Raw genomic sequence first — 19,394 nt, forward strand, 5'->3', positions numbered from 1 at the left:
TTGTATTGTATAGCCTGTGGATCATTTTTAATTTGTGAATCTAGTCAATGAGTTCAAAAAAGGACCACAGTTCTACAATTTCATTCGAATATTTTCGTCCAGACTATTTATAATTAAAATTTATTAGCTGTATATTAACTCAAATAAATAAATTAAATTAAAAGTTTAATTCAACTAATTCAACTTATCTAATCATGTTTAATAAAAACATTTAAGCATCGAAAAATAACGACGACGATGGCATATTACGGTATTTTCTGTTTTTAAATTTATAATATTATAATTTATATTTATTTAATGATTTATTTTTTAATCATATATATACACTATCTGAAAAACCTGGCTTTGCCTGTGTGCAGTGTTTTGTGTTACCTACGTATAACTTTTTATTTTATCAGTTATATATTACAGGTTACTTTTAGATGTGTTGACCCTAGATTACCAGTGTATTGTAACAACAAGAAATTGGACAGAAATTAGTATATTTTAGTATTTCGAATACAAATTGTAAAATAAAATTCTAATTAGAGAAATAATAAAATAAAATGTTGCCCATTAAATTATAACTTACTCTATATTATAAAACTATGATGTCCTTATTAATAATGTTTCAGCGGAAAAGGCTCGGATTCAACCAAATATAATGTTGAAACCCTATATAACTCTCTTTCTGAAAATATAACTGAGAAATTAAATTTTCAATGTTAAATACCTTTTAACACTTTTAGGGGTTTAGTTTTGGGAAATACATTCTTAGGGAGTCAGTATATCATGAAACAAGAATACTGGCTAAATTGTATAACCATAGATTCAGCGGTTCCGGCTAGTTTCCTTTTTTTAGTCCTGTTTCATTCCCAATTTTCACTTTTATTTGTAACTTTTATTTCATTTTTATTTTGATCTAAAATTTGTGTGTAAGTAATTAATCTTTTATCGAATTGGTTTGAAATCCTTAAATTGTTAAACCTATATTTTTAAACAAGATTATTATATAAAAAAAAAAAAATAATAAAGAACCTGAAAATAAATATAAGTTCAGGATTTATTCTAGAAATTATTTTAGTAAAAAATATTATTATTATTATTATAATTTTGGACTCGTTGTACAGTTTTCCTTTGCATTGAACATAAACTCCCGAGGTCATAGAACATAGGGAACGACATACGTAATAACAAAAATAATAATAATAATAACCACACGAAAACGTCGGCAACGCTACTTATAAAAAGTTAATATACACGAGTAATACATTACTATAGTAATACATTACACAGGTGACCATTTACATTATTGGCCAAGACAACGAAGTGGTAGACGCACGTGTTACATACATAATATGTTACATATTCATATGTTCATTTCATATATTCGTCTGCGCATTAGTTATTATTTATTATTATCGTAACACTATACGATATTATAATACTGCGCGGTGGCGACCAAAGATGCACAGTCGTATTTCGTGCACCCGCGTACTGAAAATCTTCTCTTATAAGTTCCTATCCGTTCCGGATGTTGGATATCATTTACTGGTATTAATAAAATATTAATAAATAGTAATAACGATGCGATAAAAAATAATGACACCGAATAGTTATAATGATGATAAAATATAAATTGAGAATAATGAAGACCAAAGCGTTTGGTTTATTTTATATCATTGATTTACACACTCACACACACACACACGCACCACACGTACACACACACACACACACACACGTACACGTACACGTACATGGTACATAAACGTATGTTTTTATGAAATATATGCCAACCACGTGTTATGTTATATAGATTATGCGCGCGTTAGGAAACGCGTATGGATAAAATATTCGTAAAAATATTATCGTTGTACGTCTACGTGGTGCGTACACGGTACGCGATATTGCGTTACAGACATATTATTATTATTATTATATATTTATGCATGATTATTCCGTGTAGCTGAGTACCGGTATAATAACCACGGTACTGTGCGGTACTGTGTGCCGAACCCAGCCGCACGGAAAACAAATTCGCAACAAATTGCGTTGTGCGCACGTATAACACGTTTCGGGGGATGGTTTTATGTTTATTTTTACCCCGTAATACCTATGCATTTCCGTCGACTGCGCACGGTCGTTCCGAAATATTTCCGTTCCGATCGAACGTTTTTGATACGATTTACCGTCGGATGCATGCGTTCGAATACTCAACGATGCCCGACTGTAATACAAACTTTGGAACGACTCGCAGAAACGCGTATTTTATTAAATACATGTGTATAATATTACGTTCTGCAGGCGAGGGACCGTTCATAAATCAAAGGCAAACAACAACAGTCCTTGGGGCAAGTTTAAAAAAAAAATAAATATTTTAGGGTTACAATATTTTATTTTATAATATTTTATTTAGAAAAAAAAATTTTTTTTTAGAAAAGTACTAAGCCAATTCGATCCAAAATACCTATGTACGGTAAAATTAGCCTAAGGCTTAACAATTCTGCGATGCAACAATAGTAATAATTGATTGTTTGTGAATGCACGTTTAGCGTAGTTGAATGCGGACACCCTTACGTAGATAATAGATTTTTGATTACTTAAGAAGTTCTTGTAAATTAAGTGTAGCCATTTAACCGGAATGCCGGAGCATTTATACTTATTATCTTGAATCGGTCCACGCCCGTACATATTATTATCCCGCAGAACAAGGACCTATTCTAGTGAATTCCTTCGACTATTTTCGAATAAGTCCTGTCTCGCGACGTGGCGCAATAATTCCGTTCATCTGTTATCGTCGTCGGCTTTGTGATTCTGTGGGTTCGCTAGGTCTAGCCAGGTTTTATTTGTGAATTGTTCATCTGGAACACAATCACGGACCGTGGTCGCTAAAAACACCGTATAAAATAATACACCGTTCGTAATTCTGCACTAATTTAACAGGGCGTAAGATGTCTGGCGAACGACTTATCAATGAGCCTAGTTCAAGCTTAGGAAACCTATGGCCTTCGACCCTTGGATCGTGCAATGTATTTTATAGTTTTTCCAATGGCCATGTTTTAGGACATCGTATTATTATTATTGTAATTATTTAACCACTATTATTTAACTCCGCCACCGGAATAATTTTTTTTTATGTTTTTGTAACAACGAATCGATTTTCGTACTGTTTAATTTATTTTAAGTTCAATGAAATGTTATTTTTTAAACGGTACCGGTTTTACCTATAGAACTACATGATTTTTCGGACTGCAATATGCATTCAAAATTAATTTAACGAATTGGCGCATGCAACAAGCTACGGATTATATTAAATTAATTATATAAATTGGTAACAATATTTTATACTCTATGTGATACATTAATAATTTCAAATAAGTATTATTTTGTCAATATACTACAAAATCCCCTCATATGAACTATAGCCATGTAACTATAGCTCAGTGTAGGAATCCATTATATACATTATATATACTACAATAGATTACATTTATACATAGTAATAAATAATAATAAAAATCCGTTCTTGTCACTTACACACATACACACACATAAACATACGTATATATATATATACGAATAAATAATAGTGATGAACGCGTTTACTCGGTGATGTATTTCCCAAAAGAGACGGATAGGCGCGTGTCAGAAACCAAAAAGGACTTGGACGTGTTTACCGTATAAATTGTATTTATTTCTTTTTTTCTTGTACGTGTATATTTATATTTAAATGTTAATTAACATCGTGTTAAATAAAACAATTACCATTCGTGAGAAGAAAATATTTTAACCGAAAAAAAAAATCTGTTTTGTAATATTAAAAAAAAACGGACCTTCGTGTGGGGTCACGCGACCATTCCGGTTTGATAATAATATTACGACGATTCGGTCACCTTGGCACTGCTGGTGAAGGGCAGCGTAATAAGGAATTCGGTTAGTGTTACAATAATTCGTATCGAAACTAAATCGATATTCAACGATTGGAATTAAATAATATGTATTATCAAAAGCCCGTGTGCAGCACGTCCACTCCTTAGACGGAAATATGTTAAATAATGAACGATAATATGTTAATAATTGGAGGTAAATCGCATTACAATGTTACATATTTTTGTTTATCGATTTCGTCGGTAACGGAGACGTGCGTTATGGTGTTCACCTTTGGACCCGGATTCCAGCGTTGCATATACGTGCGGTAAGAAAAAAAAAAAACGATAGATAATACAAAATAAGGTAAATAACCACTACTACCTGGGACGACGAGATTATAACAGCATTACGATGTCCGTTTATCAAAGCATTAACAATAATAATAATCATAATAATAATAATAATATTATTCAATCCGTACGCGTCGTTACGACTCTCACTCTCTGTCTCTCCAACTCACTCCGGTTCACTCTCTCTGTCTCTTATCGGACGTACAAAGACCGAATAGCAATTAACAACGCCCTACCATTTACCAAAGGCGAGCGTTAGAGCTTGTTTACACAAACACATGCGTATATACATAATCGTTGTACCCACTCGCGTTCACTCACATTAATACACTAATACACACACACACACACACACACGTGCGCGCCCATACATACGCACACATACGCACCGTATTTATATATAAGAGGGACCGGTGACCACGATTCAAACACACTCGATCAAGAGAAATACTTCGATCAGCACCGACCTATTAAGTACAAAACCGCAGAAAACTTCGACTTCAGTACGACATCATGACGTCTTCAAAAAACACCGATGCCATTCTACAACATATGATGATAACCGTCGCGTTAGTCTTGGTCATGTGCACCGGCGTTTTCACCCGCGAGTACAACGTATTTGATAATCTTCAACCAGGAAAAGGTGAATATTCCAGTATTATTATTTTATATATTGTCGCTGCGACTGGGATTTGGAGCTATAGATTGATTTCCAATTTCTACCGTCGTTCTTCGATTTTTCTCTCACTTATAATTGTGACGTTTTAAACATCACCGGTATTTATATACTACAATATAAAGCACAGTATCATATCAGTATTCTTGTACGTTTTCTTATTTTTAGGAGCTGATTAAAAAAAATCGATTTTTTTCACCATATTTACTATTTATTTTTTGAAAAATCGAGTTCTATAGTATTTGATTTATTTTAGGATACTGATAAAAAGAGCTACTAATTTGTAACAAAGATTTCAAACCTAAATTTTTATACTGCATGTTTTCGTATATTTTTAGAATTTTACATTTACAATACTCTTTTTCCTGTTTTGGTTCTATATTTTGCCTGTTTGCGTTGTATTTGATGTATTTCATGTTTTTTACGAATCTTCAAATTTAAATTTAAATTTTTGAGTAAAGTTATGTGATAAATAATTATATATTATTATTAAATAAATGCTGTTAGTTATAGAATATACAAAACTTTTTTTTCTTACTTCGATATTTTTTTTTTTAATTTACTAACTTTTAAATAATTATTTAATGTAAATTATTTTAAATTGTTAACAATGAAAAAGTCATCATAAGAAAATGTTTTTTGTTTTGCTTATTTCTTAGATTTTGGTTTTAGTGCATTCGGTAATTTTTATTGCTATACAGTGCGAGCCCTGCTTGTAAACATTACGTTTAATTCATCTAAAGTGCCTAAATATTGTTATTATATGAGTAACATCAGTGTTATAGTGCGTTTTCGAATTTTAAGATTTGAAAAAAATGACAGTAATTTTATACATCTTATTATAATATATATCTCGGCGCGCGAAACGGATTAGTTGATAATCGCGTATGCCAAATGCGGCTATCCGACTGTCAGTTATTTTGCCCGGTAAACATTCGCGGTACAGACATACATTTTTCCCGCGGCAGCCATAGACTTTTCGCTAAGCTCTGCATATACTGTCGATTCTTTTAATTCGCATATTTGTATGCACAAACACTGTACTGCATTTTCAGCTCATCAAAAATTAAACAATCCGAATGTTTTCCAAAAAAAATTTATTGAATCATATATTATAAAATAGGTATAATCTAAGAATTACATAAGATTTGATTACCACTAATTGCTACATCTCGAAAACGATAAAACGTATGAACTTGAAATTCGATATAGGGTTTCCATTCTTGGAAAACCGCATTTTTAAAACAGTTTTGAGATATAAATTTTTTAACTTTTCGGTTGTTTAAGAAATATGTTTTGCGTTGGGTTTAATGATTACCGTTGAAATATATGACCATTGTGCGGTTCGTTATACCGACAATTTTTTTCTCTATCAATATTGTTGGAAAATTAAATACTGAAACATGTGCCGTACGAGACCGAGTAATTCGTAACATTAACAGAACCCAAAAACTAATAGCCGAGCAATAGCGGTTGAATAAATTCTTGTATCGTGCGTTTAACCGATCGCGGAACCGTGTACATAGTATCACTGCGTACAGCAGATCGATTCGGTCAGGCCGAACAGTATTACATTTAAACACGTGTTAACGACGCCACCGCGCGGTTTGAAATATTTCGTTTTACGTTTTCCTCGACACACGCACGTGACTCTCGTACCGGATTTTGTGCGTTACGTTGTAATAACGCGCCAGCACGGTGCACGACATGGTACACGCGTACGTACGAACCAGGTATGCGGTCAGCTGCGGCATGCTAACCATCGGACGGGAGGGTGGTGGTGATCTTGGGTGGAAATAGGGAGAGGAAGACGGGGTTTCGTCCCCGGACGTAAAATTGTAGAGGGTGTAATTTTCATAGTAAATAAAAATCTACGATTGACTGCTAGTTTGATATTTTTAACTTTATTAGTCATAATGTGCTTAAAACTCTATAAGTATGATTGTATGCTAATTATTAAAAAAAAAATGTAGGGAAGGGTATTTTATTCTTGGTCCACGATGGTACGTAATTTTAACATTTTCCCCGGGCGTAAAAATTCCTGGTTCCATCCCTGGTGGTGGTGTAAAGTTTATCGTGTAATTTAAAGTAGTTAATCCGCAGCACGGTCGATCGTACCGGTAATTTGTTGTACCGGGACGTCGCGCTGGACGCGAAACGTTTCGCGCCGATTTCGCGGGCGAACGCACAACAGGTAGGCGCGCGTTGACGCGAAACGGTTTGTTGACGACCGTGCGGACGGTTGTGCCGGGATTAGATGGGCGGTGCACGGATTTGAATATCACCGGCGGCGGGAGGGAGCAAAAATGTTCGCAATTTCAATTTTTCTTCTAATGTACGAGACGCACCGTAACGACCATTTCCTATATCGTTGGCAGTCCGATTTCGTCTACACCGGGTGGTCGATCGAATGTAATTCGATGACTATAAAATATCGTATTCTCTCGTACCGAGAACGACGATGAACGTGCGAAAAAAAATCAACCGGTAGAAAATACAATTTTAGCAGTGAACTGGTTATTATGAATCTTGTCGAACTATACCATTAAATAAGTATTGCAACCCGTCATCGGATTGGGTTTTTTTGATTTACTTTTATAAAAAAAAAATGTTTGTTAATGAGAGTAAAACATTACTTGAATATATTTCGACTCTTCCTAAATCCACGTAAAACTATTTGGCTGTCCGTTATTTGCATGTTTTAATTTGTTTGACATCAACACTGGTCGTGTAAGTATATTTTGAAAAATGAATTCTTTATAAATATAAAAAAAAAAATAACAAAAAATGGTACGAGGAAGAAACCTGCGCGCCGTGTGTTTATCGGCCGCTTGTCTTTGGTGTTTTCAACTGCGAAGAATTCTTAAATTTTCGATCGAAACACGCCACTGCGCCGAAAACGTGTGTCGCACAATAAATATGCAACATCTGTCCCCGTTCGGTCGTAGGGACGAACGCGTTCGAGAGAAATCAAAAACTTTTGAAAAACCCCGAACCCCTCCGGGATCGTTTAGATAGGGCACTCAATTTGCTCTTGCACCGTCCGCGTATTGCACGTGTTATGAAGAACGCGCACTTACACACGGGCACGTTAATTGCTCGCTCGGGAGACGTTCGCCAAATCTTCGAAAGCACTCGAACACGACGCGTCCTGGCCCGGCATCGCGTCCTAGAAAATGTTATCATACCGCATGTCTTTCGTCCATCCCACACGCGTCCTACCATCGTCGCATTGCTGCGTGTTGTAACGTCGCGCAATTTATTTTTTTTCTTTTTCCTCCGCGATAACATCACCGTAATATATTACGTGTTCCGTATCGTATGCGTTTTATTTGCATCAGACAATCGCTGGCACGCAACACTGCACCAACGTACACGTTTCGTTTGATTGGGTCGGAAATATAACGACGAACGATCATTTTATACGATTTAACCGTGTCGCATGCACATAAACGCAGTGCCGGAAATGCGAGAAACGTCTAACGATGTCACGCTCGTTCGCACCCCGTTCGAACTCCTCACTGCAGCGTCAACGGACGATGAACTGTTTCGATCAATCGTCGAGACTGTTCGGAAACGGTGTACCAAGATCTCGTGTCTTCGCCCAGGAAACGTGTGCATACGCTGCGGAAGCATGATGAATCCGACGTAGAGTACACCCCTCGTGACGGTTTTTTTGTATTTCCAAAATGTTGCCCGCGCCATAATATCGTTACGATTATTACTGTTCTACCGTTGACTCGTACGGTCTATATCTTCGCGAGCCAAACATCTTCGAACCAATTAAAACGCGTGCGGTTAAACGTTCTTTACGAATCCGTACGATCAATCCACCCCGACGATCGGTGAGACCACACTGCGTACGGGTTGCCGACGGTTTCCCTACGTGGTCGGTCTTTGGCGCGTTCAACTACGCGCGTGCGTACATATTATTATTACACATATATACGCGAGCATAATTTTTCCATTTTATTTTTATTTTTTTCCTCTCCTTCCCGACGACCGTACGGGAGTATTATTCTAGTAACAGTGCCTAATCGAAAAATAGTCCCCGGGGAAATTATCAAAGTATCCCGCCCACTCGTGAAGCTATTGGCTTGGGAATTTGCCGCAGATGAAAACTGTGCGTTTAGCGAACGACGACTATTGGTGGTCCTGCGTTCATTTCCGTACCGAAGCATCAACGATTCAATAACATGTAATCATTTTATTCGTCTAACGTTATATTATCTATGTACGTTCGTTTCAATTCGGACATTTTCACAGATGTGGAAGAATTCCCTGTTTTACGTAGTTGTATGCACGTTTATTGCCGATTGATATCGGTATGAAGATTCTCCCCAAGTCCCTTCTTAACAACTGATTCGAAAAATATCCGTTTTTGATTATAATTAAATTTAACAACACGTATTTTTACATCCGAGTTTAATGCTTTTAATTTATTCTGTCGTTTATGTATATTTTTGTTAATATTTTTTATCAATGAGTAAAACAGTTTTTACTCAAATATATTTTGATAACAAGACACACGTACGTACTAACTGGATGGTCGAAAGAAAAAAAGAAAAATATTAGAAGAATATTTTTCGTGGTGTATATGTACAGATATAATTATTTTGTATACAGTCATGTAATACGCAATACATTTAAACGAAATATTTTAGAACTCACTTCATATTCCATGTAGTTTGTAAAATGCTTAGGATAATAAAGCGAATTGAAAGAACGACATCGTTTGGTTGTGTAACTTTTTTAATTTTTTTTTGACAATGTGTTCATTATAAATTACTGGAAAATAATAATATTCCTTTATATATATATATATATATATATATATATACATATATGATTTATAGTTTCTTAATATTCGCATTATAGTTAATTTATGAAAACAAAAAAAAAAAAACATTTTTTAATCGTACATACGACTATAAACCACATGTGACAAACCCAGAATACATCATAACATGACGGCAGCCCTGTAAAAAAATTACAATTAGCTGAAAATACGCAGCGGTCGGTGCACTGCAACGGTGAATAAAAACGATTATTTACAGCAACATTCATTCGCTAAACCGCCGACAAACACTGCACGTGCTGTAAACAATACAATAACAACAATAACGCGTCAATGCGGTCCGCCGTGTTTGTTTTAATTTGTATTTTTTTATTCGTCACGAGTAGTCTCTATGCATATTACAAGACGCGTAGTGTGTGCACCACCAGCTCGTAGTCTTTTACGATCGCAATAATCGTTGTACACGTATGTATGGAAATCGAAACCTCGCGAATTCCCGCCATAGCATTTCCGAAATTCCGTTACGAGTACACCGCTGTAATATTGTAATAGGTACGATAAAATAACGTTAACATTACAATCGCACGACAACCAATGGTTTAGCACAATGTTCACACGGTTTCCGTTTCGGTTCTCCGATACCGCAGTATACAGTAGCGTACTGTACGTGTTATTAGTACACAGGTAATATGCAGCGCGATTTATAATGTTTTATAACGTTTTGGTTCTAACGATAATGATCTCGGGTGCACGTGATATCATTGCGTCTTGTCGGTTTTATTATTGTTATGAAAAATATTTTGTTTCGCGCGTGAGGAGTGTTGCATAGAGTCACGGTCAACTGAAAACTATATTATCTATCGAACGCATGTGACGTAAAAGATAACGAATGACTTATATCTCAACGCGTCATCAGTTCATGGTCGAAACACATTACTAAAATTATGTTCGAATACGGATAAGAATTATTCTAACAAAATACTCGGTGAAAAAGTTCGTTTATTTATGTGTGAAACGCTATCATGAAATATTTTATCAAGAGCGTATACATATGTATTTATATTGTTGCCAAATTGGATCGGATACGGAGTATAGTAATAATAATAATAACAACAACAATAATAATAATAATAATAATAATAAAAAATGTGTATTCGTCGAAAGAAACCAAACGCGGACTTTTTGAGTTTTTTTTTTTTTTACCGCACCTGGTTCTCGATTAAACGAACAACCGCCGAAAAAACCGCGACGAACCCACCGCAATGTGTTTGTGTGTATAGAATTACATTATTATTCAAGTGAATTAACTTTCGGAGCAAGTCAGCGGGGAAGGTTTCGAGTGGTAGATATAATATGGTGAGCAATATAAGAGCGCGTCCGCCATCGTTTTATATCTCCGTGCGCCCGCGTGTACAGCAGGTATGCGTAAAGAAAAGTACACACACACACGCGCGCGCGAGCGCCAGCACACACAAGTACGCACGCACACGTATAAATATATTTGGTGCGGTAAAAAGAAGAGTGCCGGGACGACCTTAGCGTAGAGAACAGGGCAGGCGAGGAACGAAAAAAAAGAAAAAAAAAGGCTTTTGGGAGTTAAGAAGCTCCCGTAGTCTTTTGAAACATTAAAGTTTTAATGGTCTTCCGCCGCCGCGCCACGGCAACCGATGTATAAATATATACCTACAAGCACGTTCACTTACGTTTTCGTATTTTATGGACCAATTTTATGGACGTCTCGAATGTCCTTCGAAACGATAGTGTCGGCAAAGAAGTAAAATAACTCGCACCCTTTTTGATTTACGTCCTGCAGGTCTCCCCGTCGTTGCCCATGCCGCGGCGATAACGCGCCGCTGCCGGATCAGACGGATCGAAATGACTTTTGGCCCGTCCGCGGTCGTCGGTCCCGCCACTTGTAGATAAAATAACGCATAATATTGCGTTTTACGGATTCTCGCGGCTTACGACGAACACTATTATTGTTATTATTATTATTGTATTTGGGTTCACTCCGACGGATGGTCAACCGGCAGCTCAAGATGACGGCAACTCCGCCGTTTGTTTGCGACGATCGAGCTAAGACGCGTTCGGTTCATATGTTCCGTCGTGTCCGTTTTCGCCGAACATTTATTAGTTATCAAACTACCGTTTTTGCAAACGTATGCATGACCACTACTAACTCGTTAAAACTAATTTTGGCTTCAAAAGTTGTCATTTGACCGAACGGATAGTTTATTTTTATTTTGTAGAAGAGAACGAACAAAGCAATTTTTTAAAATTTTTTCTTTTTATTTTCTTACAATCTAATCGTACGATAAACTATGATGTATAAATATATAATATAATATATATATAATATATATATATAATAGTTTATGTACCGATAATACGAATAATATTTCATCAAAATATTTGTTGCTCGGTAAAATATTATATGTATATTTTGCATCCGTAATTTAGTGTTCGTGTACAATGAATAATAGTATATTATATCGTATTATGTATTATTAATAGGAATTTCTAAAATGAAATGTATAATGTATATAATACGTCTGAATAATATTTATGGAATCGAAAAAATGTACAAAGGTCCGAGTTCCCGAGGGTTTGTCTACGTATATTCGTGCATTATGTATTGTTCCAAATTTAATATTTTAAGGTCATCTGAATACGTATTCGCGTTCTCGTCTCCCAGAATGGCAATTTTTGATATTTATTTAATCTTTTTACAGTTAAATTATTTGCGATATTTTATTTAATTTAATTTTTTTTTAACAGCCACTGCACATAATATTTGGTTAGAAACAGAATTTAGAGTAGACAGGCGGTAACGGATGCGAGGGAAATGTATAGACAATAAATTACACTCGACGTAGATTTCAGCGGAAACATTAGGCTTACGTCTAACGGTATACATTATACACAAACGTTTTGATTCAAGGATTAAATGCGGCAAAAATCCGGCTTAAAAAGTGTACTTTCGCTGGTTCCTCTTCCGAAAACAATTACGAAAATAAAACCAATAATGTATATATGTATATGTATTCAAAAACATCCCCAAGTAATAAAACTGTCACCGGATGTAATACTCATTTGTGGAATTTTATATATATATATATACTGATGGGCGATATAGTTGAGTCGTGTTTAACTCAAACTTGAAGGGGGATAAGAATCGCTTCGAAATACCAAACTCAAATTTATTAAAATTAATTCAATATTTTGGGTTACATAGTGAAGTATAATTTAAATTGTTTTATTTATCATGTTGTTTTATTTAATAAAATTACACTAAAAAATAAAATAAGAATAAAAATATTATGACAAATATATACTATAAAAAACTAAAAAAAGAACAATGATGTTATAATTATTATTTACTGTATATGGTAAAAAATAATTTTTTATGTTTCGGCTATTAATTAATAAAATCTAATAATTTGCTTATTGTTTCAAGTATAAAAGACAAATTTCTTTGAAGCAATTGACTGTTGTTTGTAGAAACACCCAGATACACTTCAACTATGCAATTTGTCATAATTTTATACTCAAGATAATGAGACTAAAATTATATCGAATATTACAGGAATATTAAGGGAAATAAAGGGAAAAATTCGAGTTGTCAAATTTTTCAAGTTAACGTGACTCAACTGTGTATGTATTTGACGTAGGACAATCAGTTTTAGAATACAAATGATATTCGTTTTGATTCTTTTCTTTTGCGTTTACCAAAATCATTTTTTTTCAAAACTGTTATCACCTTTTACATACATTATCTACGTATAATTAATAATTTAAATAATTATTAATTAGTCCAAGAGTAGTATACCTATAGTTGTAATTAGGAACTTAACTTTCCAATTCATTTATACCCGTACATAGCAATGTTGGATGTTAAATTTTACGTCGATACATGTTGTAAGTTTAATCCCACATAACCAATTTTGAATAATATCACTTAATATGTGTTTTGTAAATATAATGATAACGATTAATTATTACATAGTTGCTTTGTGGCGCACACTTAAGTGGCAAAGGTGACAAAGGTCGTTACTATCGTTTTGACTTTTATAATTCATCGAGATTTTTTATGTATAATTTAAAATATAATAGAAATCGGGGTTCGATCTAAAAGTACACAGACTCATATCACATGTATTTACATATTATTAATTACTACACTATAATCAAATGAAAATAATTGGTTTTGTTTTATTTTTACAGATCCAAGGTGTCATTATTTTAATATGCACATAAGCAGATGCAAAGTTTCATTGTATCCTATTTTTAACTACACCTTATCAGGGTGGTTCTATCATGCACCGTTCAAGTCTTGCCGTCCCATGTTTTCTCCCGGTGGAATCAGACACTGCGAAGAAAACTTAGATCTTCCGCTGACAAAAGATGAATGCGAAGAAATATGTGGTAGGTACTTTTCCCAACATTTTTTCTGGGAAGTAATTTTGTAATGCAAAAAACTTTTCATTTTTGTTGAGATTTTTCCGATGCGATTCGTTTGGAATCAATTGAATGAGTAGCACAACTAGTGTCATTAGTTCCTGTATTATTATTTACAGAGAATATTTGACCCAATACCATTCTTTTGCGGCGAAAAAATAATACGTGTTTTAATTATAACAATTAAAATTGGCCACTTATATGAAAAAAAAAGTTGAGTTTCAATATAAAAAATAATTCTACTAAGGAATTTTTTGTTTGCTTAATTAATGTGTTAATAATTTATTATAGTTTATTTAAGATATAAAACAGATTAATAGGTTTGCTATAGTAATAAGTGACAGTTAGTTACATGATTTTAAAATTCATATTTTTATTAAGGACTGAGAAGTTAGGGTATTAAATAAAAAAATAAGATTTGTAAATTGAATTGCATTTTAAATACATTTTTATTAACAAAAATATATAGTTTTAAATAATACTTTTTTTTACCTTTAATTTATACCATTATTACGAATATTTAATAAATTTCTGAGGCCCTCTTTTAGCTCTGAGCACGCGGCTTTTGCTCATTTTGCTTCCTTCTCGATTTTTACGCCACTGCTTTTAACGCGTTGAAAGGTGTATGTGATAAACTTGATATATTGTCCATAATGAAGCCGCGGCACATTGTTCATATTTTCCGAATTACGTTAATTACACGTAACTATATTTCATTTCCTTCGATCGTAACGATGAACATTTAGATAAAATATTATTAAATTAAAATGTTTGTCAAATTTGTTGAAAATCTAAATGAAAATGTGTAACATTGGATGAATTATTATTTAGCTGATTTGCTTTGAAAACATTAAATGTAGAGCACGTTCTGATCCCCTATACACGTATTAATAATAATAATGTTCATAGCAGTGAAATTAACATAACGATGGTGTTTTGTTAAAAGTGCGTAAACAACAAAAAATCGAAAAATTAGTTTTTGGTATTAAAAGTTTCAGAGAAAATAGGAGCATAATCTGTAAAAATGGCAATTAAAAATATTGAGGATTATTCACTGTATATCAGTTGTAAGAAATCCAAAAGCTATAAAAGGAAAAAAAAATATATTCATACAGAAAATGTTAAAAGGGTATTTGCCACAAGAATTAATGATGATTTTCTCAAATAAACCTATAATACAAATAAACAAATACCACTTGAATTTTCGCGTTTTTTTTTTAAATTTAAAATTGTATTTTTATTATTAAATATATAATTATGCAACAGTTAACTAAACTTTAGTTGATCAATAATTGATAATAGTTTATTTCATTATTTAATTGATAGTAATTTGGAACGAAAATCATACAAAATAATCACTATTAATCGTTATCAATAATACATTGTTTTAAAATAATAATTATAATATTAATGACTATGTACATATCACAATTAATATATAATATATTTGTATTTTGTTTAAGTTTTTAGATTTTAAATTAATGTTGATATTTTAATTTAAACTTGGCGTACTCGCCAAGAAGTAAAAATATATTAAATTTAATTATTACATCTTTAACAATCATAAAAGATTCAATTAAAACTGAACATTTTTTTAATGCAATTGGTATTGATAATTTAAGTAGTATAGATAATATCTATCATTTATATTATAAATGATATTGACGGTAAGTCCAAGATCGGCTGATTTCAACGACATCGTTTTTAAAAATACTATTTTGTTCCTCATGAAAAATTTCAATTGTGTGGTATACGCCCTTAAAAAACATATACATAAACATATAAAAAACACCATCGATATTATGCTAGTGTGATACATTTTCTGGTGTTGTGTAGCAGTTGCGCCGCCGATGTACGTGACAAGTCTTTATGAAATAAATGTGTTGTGTAGCGAGAAAATACAGTAGAAAAAATACAGGTTTCTAGTAGAGAAAATAACAAATAAAATATATATTATGTACTTGCGCTTAAACGTAGTGTTACTATTAAGATTGATGGTGATGGATATTGGAGAAGAGGTTAAATAACAATAAAGACATTCAACGTAAATATGATATAGTTTCATAATTGTTATTATTATTATAGTTACATATCACATTTAGTCAATGCGATATTAACGCGCCAAGACTAGTCAATGCGTTTTTACACGTCGAGTGAACTAAGAACCTATACTTCCCACTTTTTGCGTATTTCACGGTGTGCAATCAAACAGGGCAGCTCTGCCGCCAATAAATATTTCACCAAGTCGCTATGATAAAATGGAACTTTCGTCGACCGGTAATTTTTTTATCGGTATGAGGAAGGACAAGGTCACAGCGGCTAGGCCCGTCCCAGTGACGGATAAGTATATAAAACACATATTAATCCCGAACTGTCAAGTATTATTCATCGGTTTGCTGTTTGATTTCACAATAAAACGCACACATCTCTCGCAGTCATTTCGAAAACTCGTAATACCGCTGAAAACCGAACAGTCCGATACACTTCGAGTCAAAAATTACTGACGATTCGTATTTAATATAAAAACAAAATAAATTTACTTTACAACGTTTTCCACTTCGGGTATATTATTCACTGTTCTATTTTCTTAACCATTAATTCGTCGCACAATTATTTAATACGTACAATACTAGTAAAGTATTGTATGATAAATCGAATTCGAACATATAGACAGTTTACAAATTCTAATTAACATTCGAAATATAACGTGCATAAATATTAGAAAACGATCGTCCCAATATTATGAAATGTGTACCTATCCCTGAATAAGCTTTTTGTGGTTAGTTTGAATTCAAGAGTTTTCCAAATTTAATTAATGGCACTGGGTAAAGGTACTCATGAGTAATACTTTCATAGTTTTTCAAACGTACTTGCTGCACTTGAAATCATTTTTAAGTTTGCTGACACTTTCCCGAAGGATCTAAAAGTGTAAAAAATAAAATGCGGAATGCTCTTTGTAGTGGAAAACCATTTATAACGACTGTAATACATTCAAACGTCGGGTGTAAAGTATGTGTTGAGCAGTGTATATAAATAGTAAAATAATGTAGTAAAGATACGTATAAAAGCTTTTTGGATCAGATTTTGAACTCATTTCGATTTGGTGAACTTAAATTCACAAAATAGATCGGCATACAAGGGTGTACATATTTTCTCATCGGTACAATAAGTTTCCTGGCGATCAGAATGTTCGCAGTCCGGCGATATGCGGCCGCTTCTCCGGTAACTTCTTTTCGGTAGACACTAAAACGTTGTAATACAGCGCTCCGATGATTTTGTTTACTTTAAATTTGTATTCTCTAAGTTTCATCGAAAGAGACTGGGATTAAACAATTTTTTTATTATTTTTTTTTTAACTTACCTATTTAAGTATAAATCGTGTGTGAACCGTCATTGTTGTGGTGTACAGAGCCAATCATTTTTTCTCTTCCTCAGTTACGAATGGTGATCGGCTCGGAAAGAGGGCGGGGTGGGAGGGATAGACTTGGAGAATATTTGAGGCCGATTCCTCATGCGACACGCGTTTGATATAAGATTTATTTCTTCATCTGTATACCACGTATCGATTTCGTATCGTTACTGAATCGAGCGCTATGTTATGAATCGCAATTTATGCTGTAGTATTGTTTATTTTCAGGCGAAAAATGTCCCATCAGTACCGGTCAACCGGGAATTTGCATGATGGAGGAATACTGTCGTCACTTCACAGACCCGGATCTAGCTATGGCCGTAAGTAGACATTGCCATGCGTACAACGTCAAGTGTTGTCCCCCCAGAGTGGGACCACTGAACCCCCTCAAGCAGGTCAGAGTGCGCCAGCAGACCGTACCGCCAACTCCGGCCGGACAAACTACGAAGAGTTATCCAGTTACTGAATTGCAAACAGTTAAAGTCCCCCCCCATCTCCAATGAAAATTCAACTTATAATTAACTAAATATGAGACATTTAGAGAACTTAGTTGTAGTTTCGCACCGCATGCGAAATTCTTACAAATTACAATTCATCTTACAATTATACTTAAATAAATATATTAACATTATCGTTTAAAAATTAATACAACAATAAATATTACTATGTCAAGTTATTATAATATTGCATGTATTTACAATCACATACGTCGTCGGTGCAAACAGGGAAAATAAAATAAAGCGGAAAACGAACTATTTATACTAATAATTTATGATAAAACGCTCGCACACGTCTATTATTCCACCAACAATAGTTTCACACCAATGTCGTTCGGTTTTTTGTTTTTATTTTATTATTTTATCTTACGAAAACTCGAATTTTAATAATGTACACTTCGCGGGCTAGCTCGTTGAATTATATCCGTACACACGCCCAATTTGTCATTTGTTTTTTTTATTATTACCGTCCTTTTTATTGTTTTGTTCACATGGTCCTTTGTCAATTTGTCACAATTCTCCTCGTGCACCGACGGAATATTGTTAAACGCGGGCGAGACGTGCTTACGCGACATGGTTAAACAATAATCGTAATGCATCGTATATATCTTGTAATATTGTAATAAAATACTTATACATTTATGCATTGGTCTTGTACTTCTTTCATCGTAACATTTGTCAGTCCGTTGTGAATGTAAAAATGTATTACTGTTTAAAAACATTCGTCGGTACGTACACACGACTAAAACTTATAACAATAGTTTGTGATTCACAGTGGCTCGCACGACTTTTCATATTGGCTGTACGTTTGGATCGTTTCGGAAACAGTCGAGCCACGTAACACATTAACTACTGGATCCGACAGCATGGTTGGTGCATCGATTATACTTTATTCCCAGGAGATTTTAATTACAATTTAAAAATGCCGTGTGCCGATGTGAAATAAGTGCCCGTAATCTCATTTCCATTTTGGTTTACCGATGATTTCCTTTTTTTCTTATAACATAGTTTTTATGTAAATATATATTTTTTATGACCAGATAGTTTCATAGCTATTACCACGTCACTATAAAATTGCCAAAAATTTGTGCAGTTTTTTCCTTATGTACCACTTCTGTATTAACGTGTACTCCGCACTTATCCCATGTACGATACACTACGGATTTGTCATATTTTTCCAATCTTTTTATTTAGTTCAAGACACACTCATGTGCGGTTCTTGTATTCTAAAAAATATTTTACTGTTAATATGACACCCTCCTTTAGTAGTTAACAAAATAACACAATTGTATACTCCAAATAATATCACATTGGTATTTAGAAAGTCGTCAAGTATTAAAAAATTGAAATAAAA

The 19,394-nt window shown here is 33.8% G+C and overlaps 2 protein-coding genes across 2 annotated transcripts in view; one reads left to right on the forward strand and one right to left on the reverse strand.

Annotated features, from left to right (window-relative positions):
* LOC112689733 overlaps positions 1–19,394 on the reverse strand; it is a gene marked incomplete in the record, with an annotated part of 415,778 nt that overhangs the window by 88,937 nt on the left and 307,447 nt on the right.
* LOC112689734 lies at positions 4,591–18,666 on the forward strand. Its single transcript, XM_025563561.1, has 3 exons — positions 4,591–4,845; positions 13,901–14,101; positions 17,772–18,666. The coding sequence occupies exons 1-3, from the start codon at positions 4,716–4,718 to the stop codon at positions 18,044–18,046; spliced, it is 606 nt and encodes a 201-aa protein (XP_025419346.1). The 5' UTR covers positions 4,591–4,715; the 3' UTR covers positions 18,047–18,666.

This window comes from Sipha flava, unplaced genomic scaffold, assembly GCF_003268045.1.
Source record: "Sipha flava isolate LNK unplaced genomic scaffold, YSA_version1 46_pilon_pilon, whole genome shotgun sequence".
In the NCBI taxonomy this organism is placed as follows: domain Eukaryota; kingdom Metazoa; phylum Arthropoda; class Insecta; order Hemiptera; family Aphididae; genus Sipha; species Sipha flava.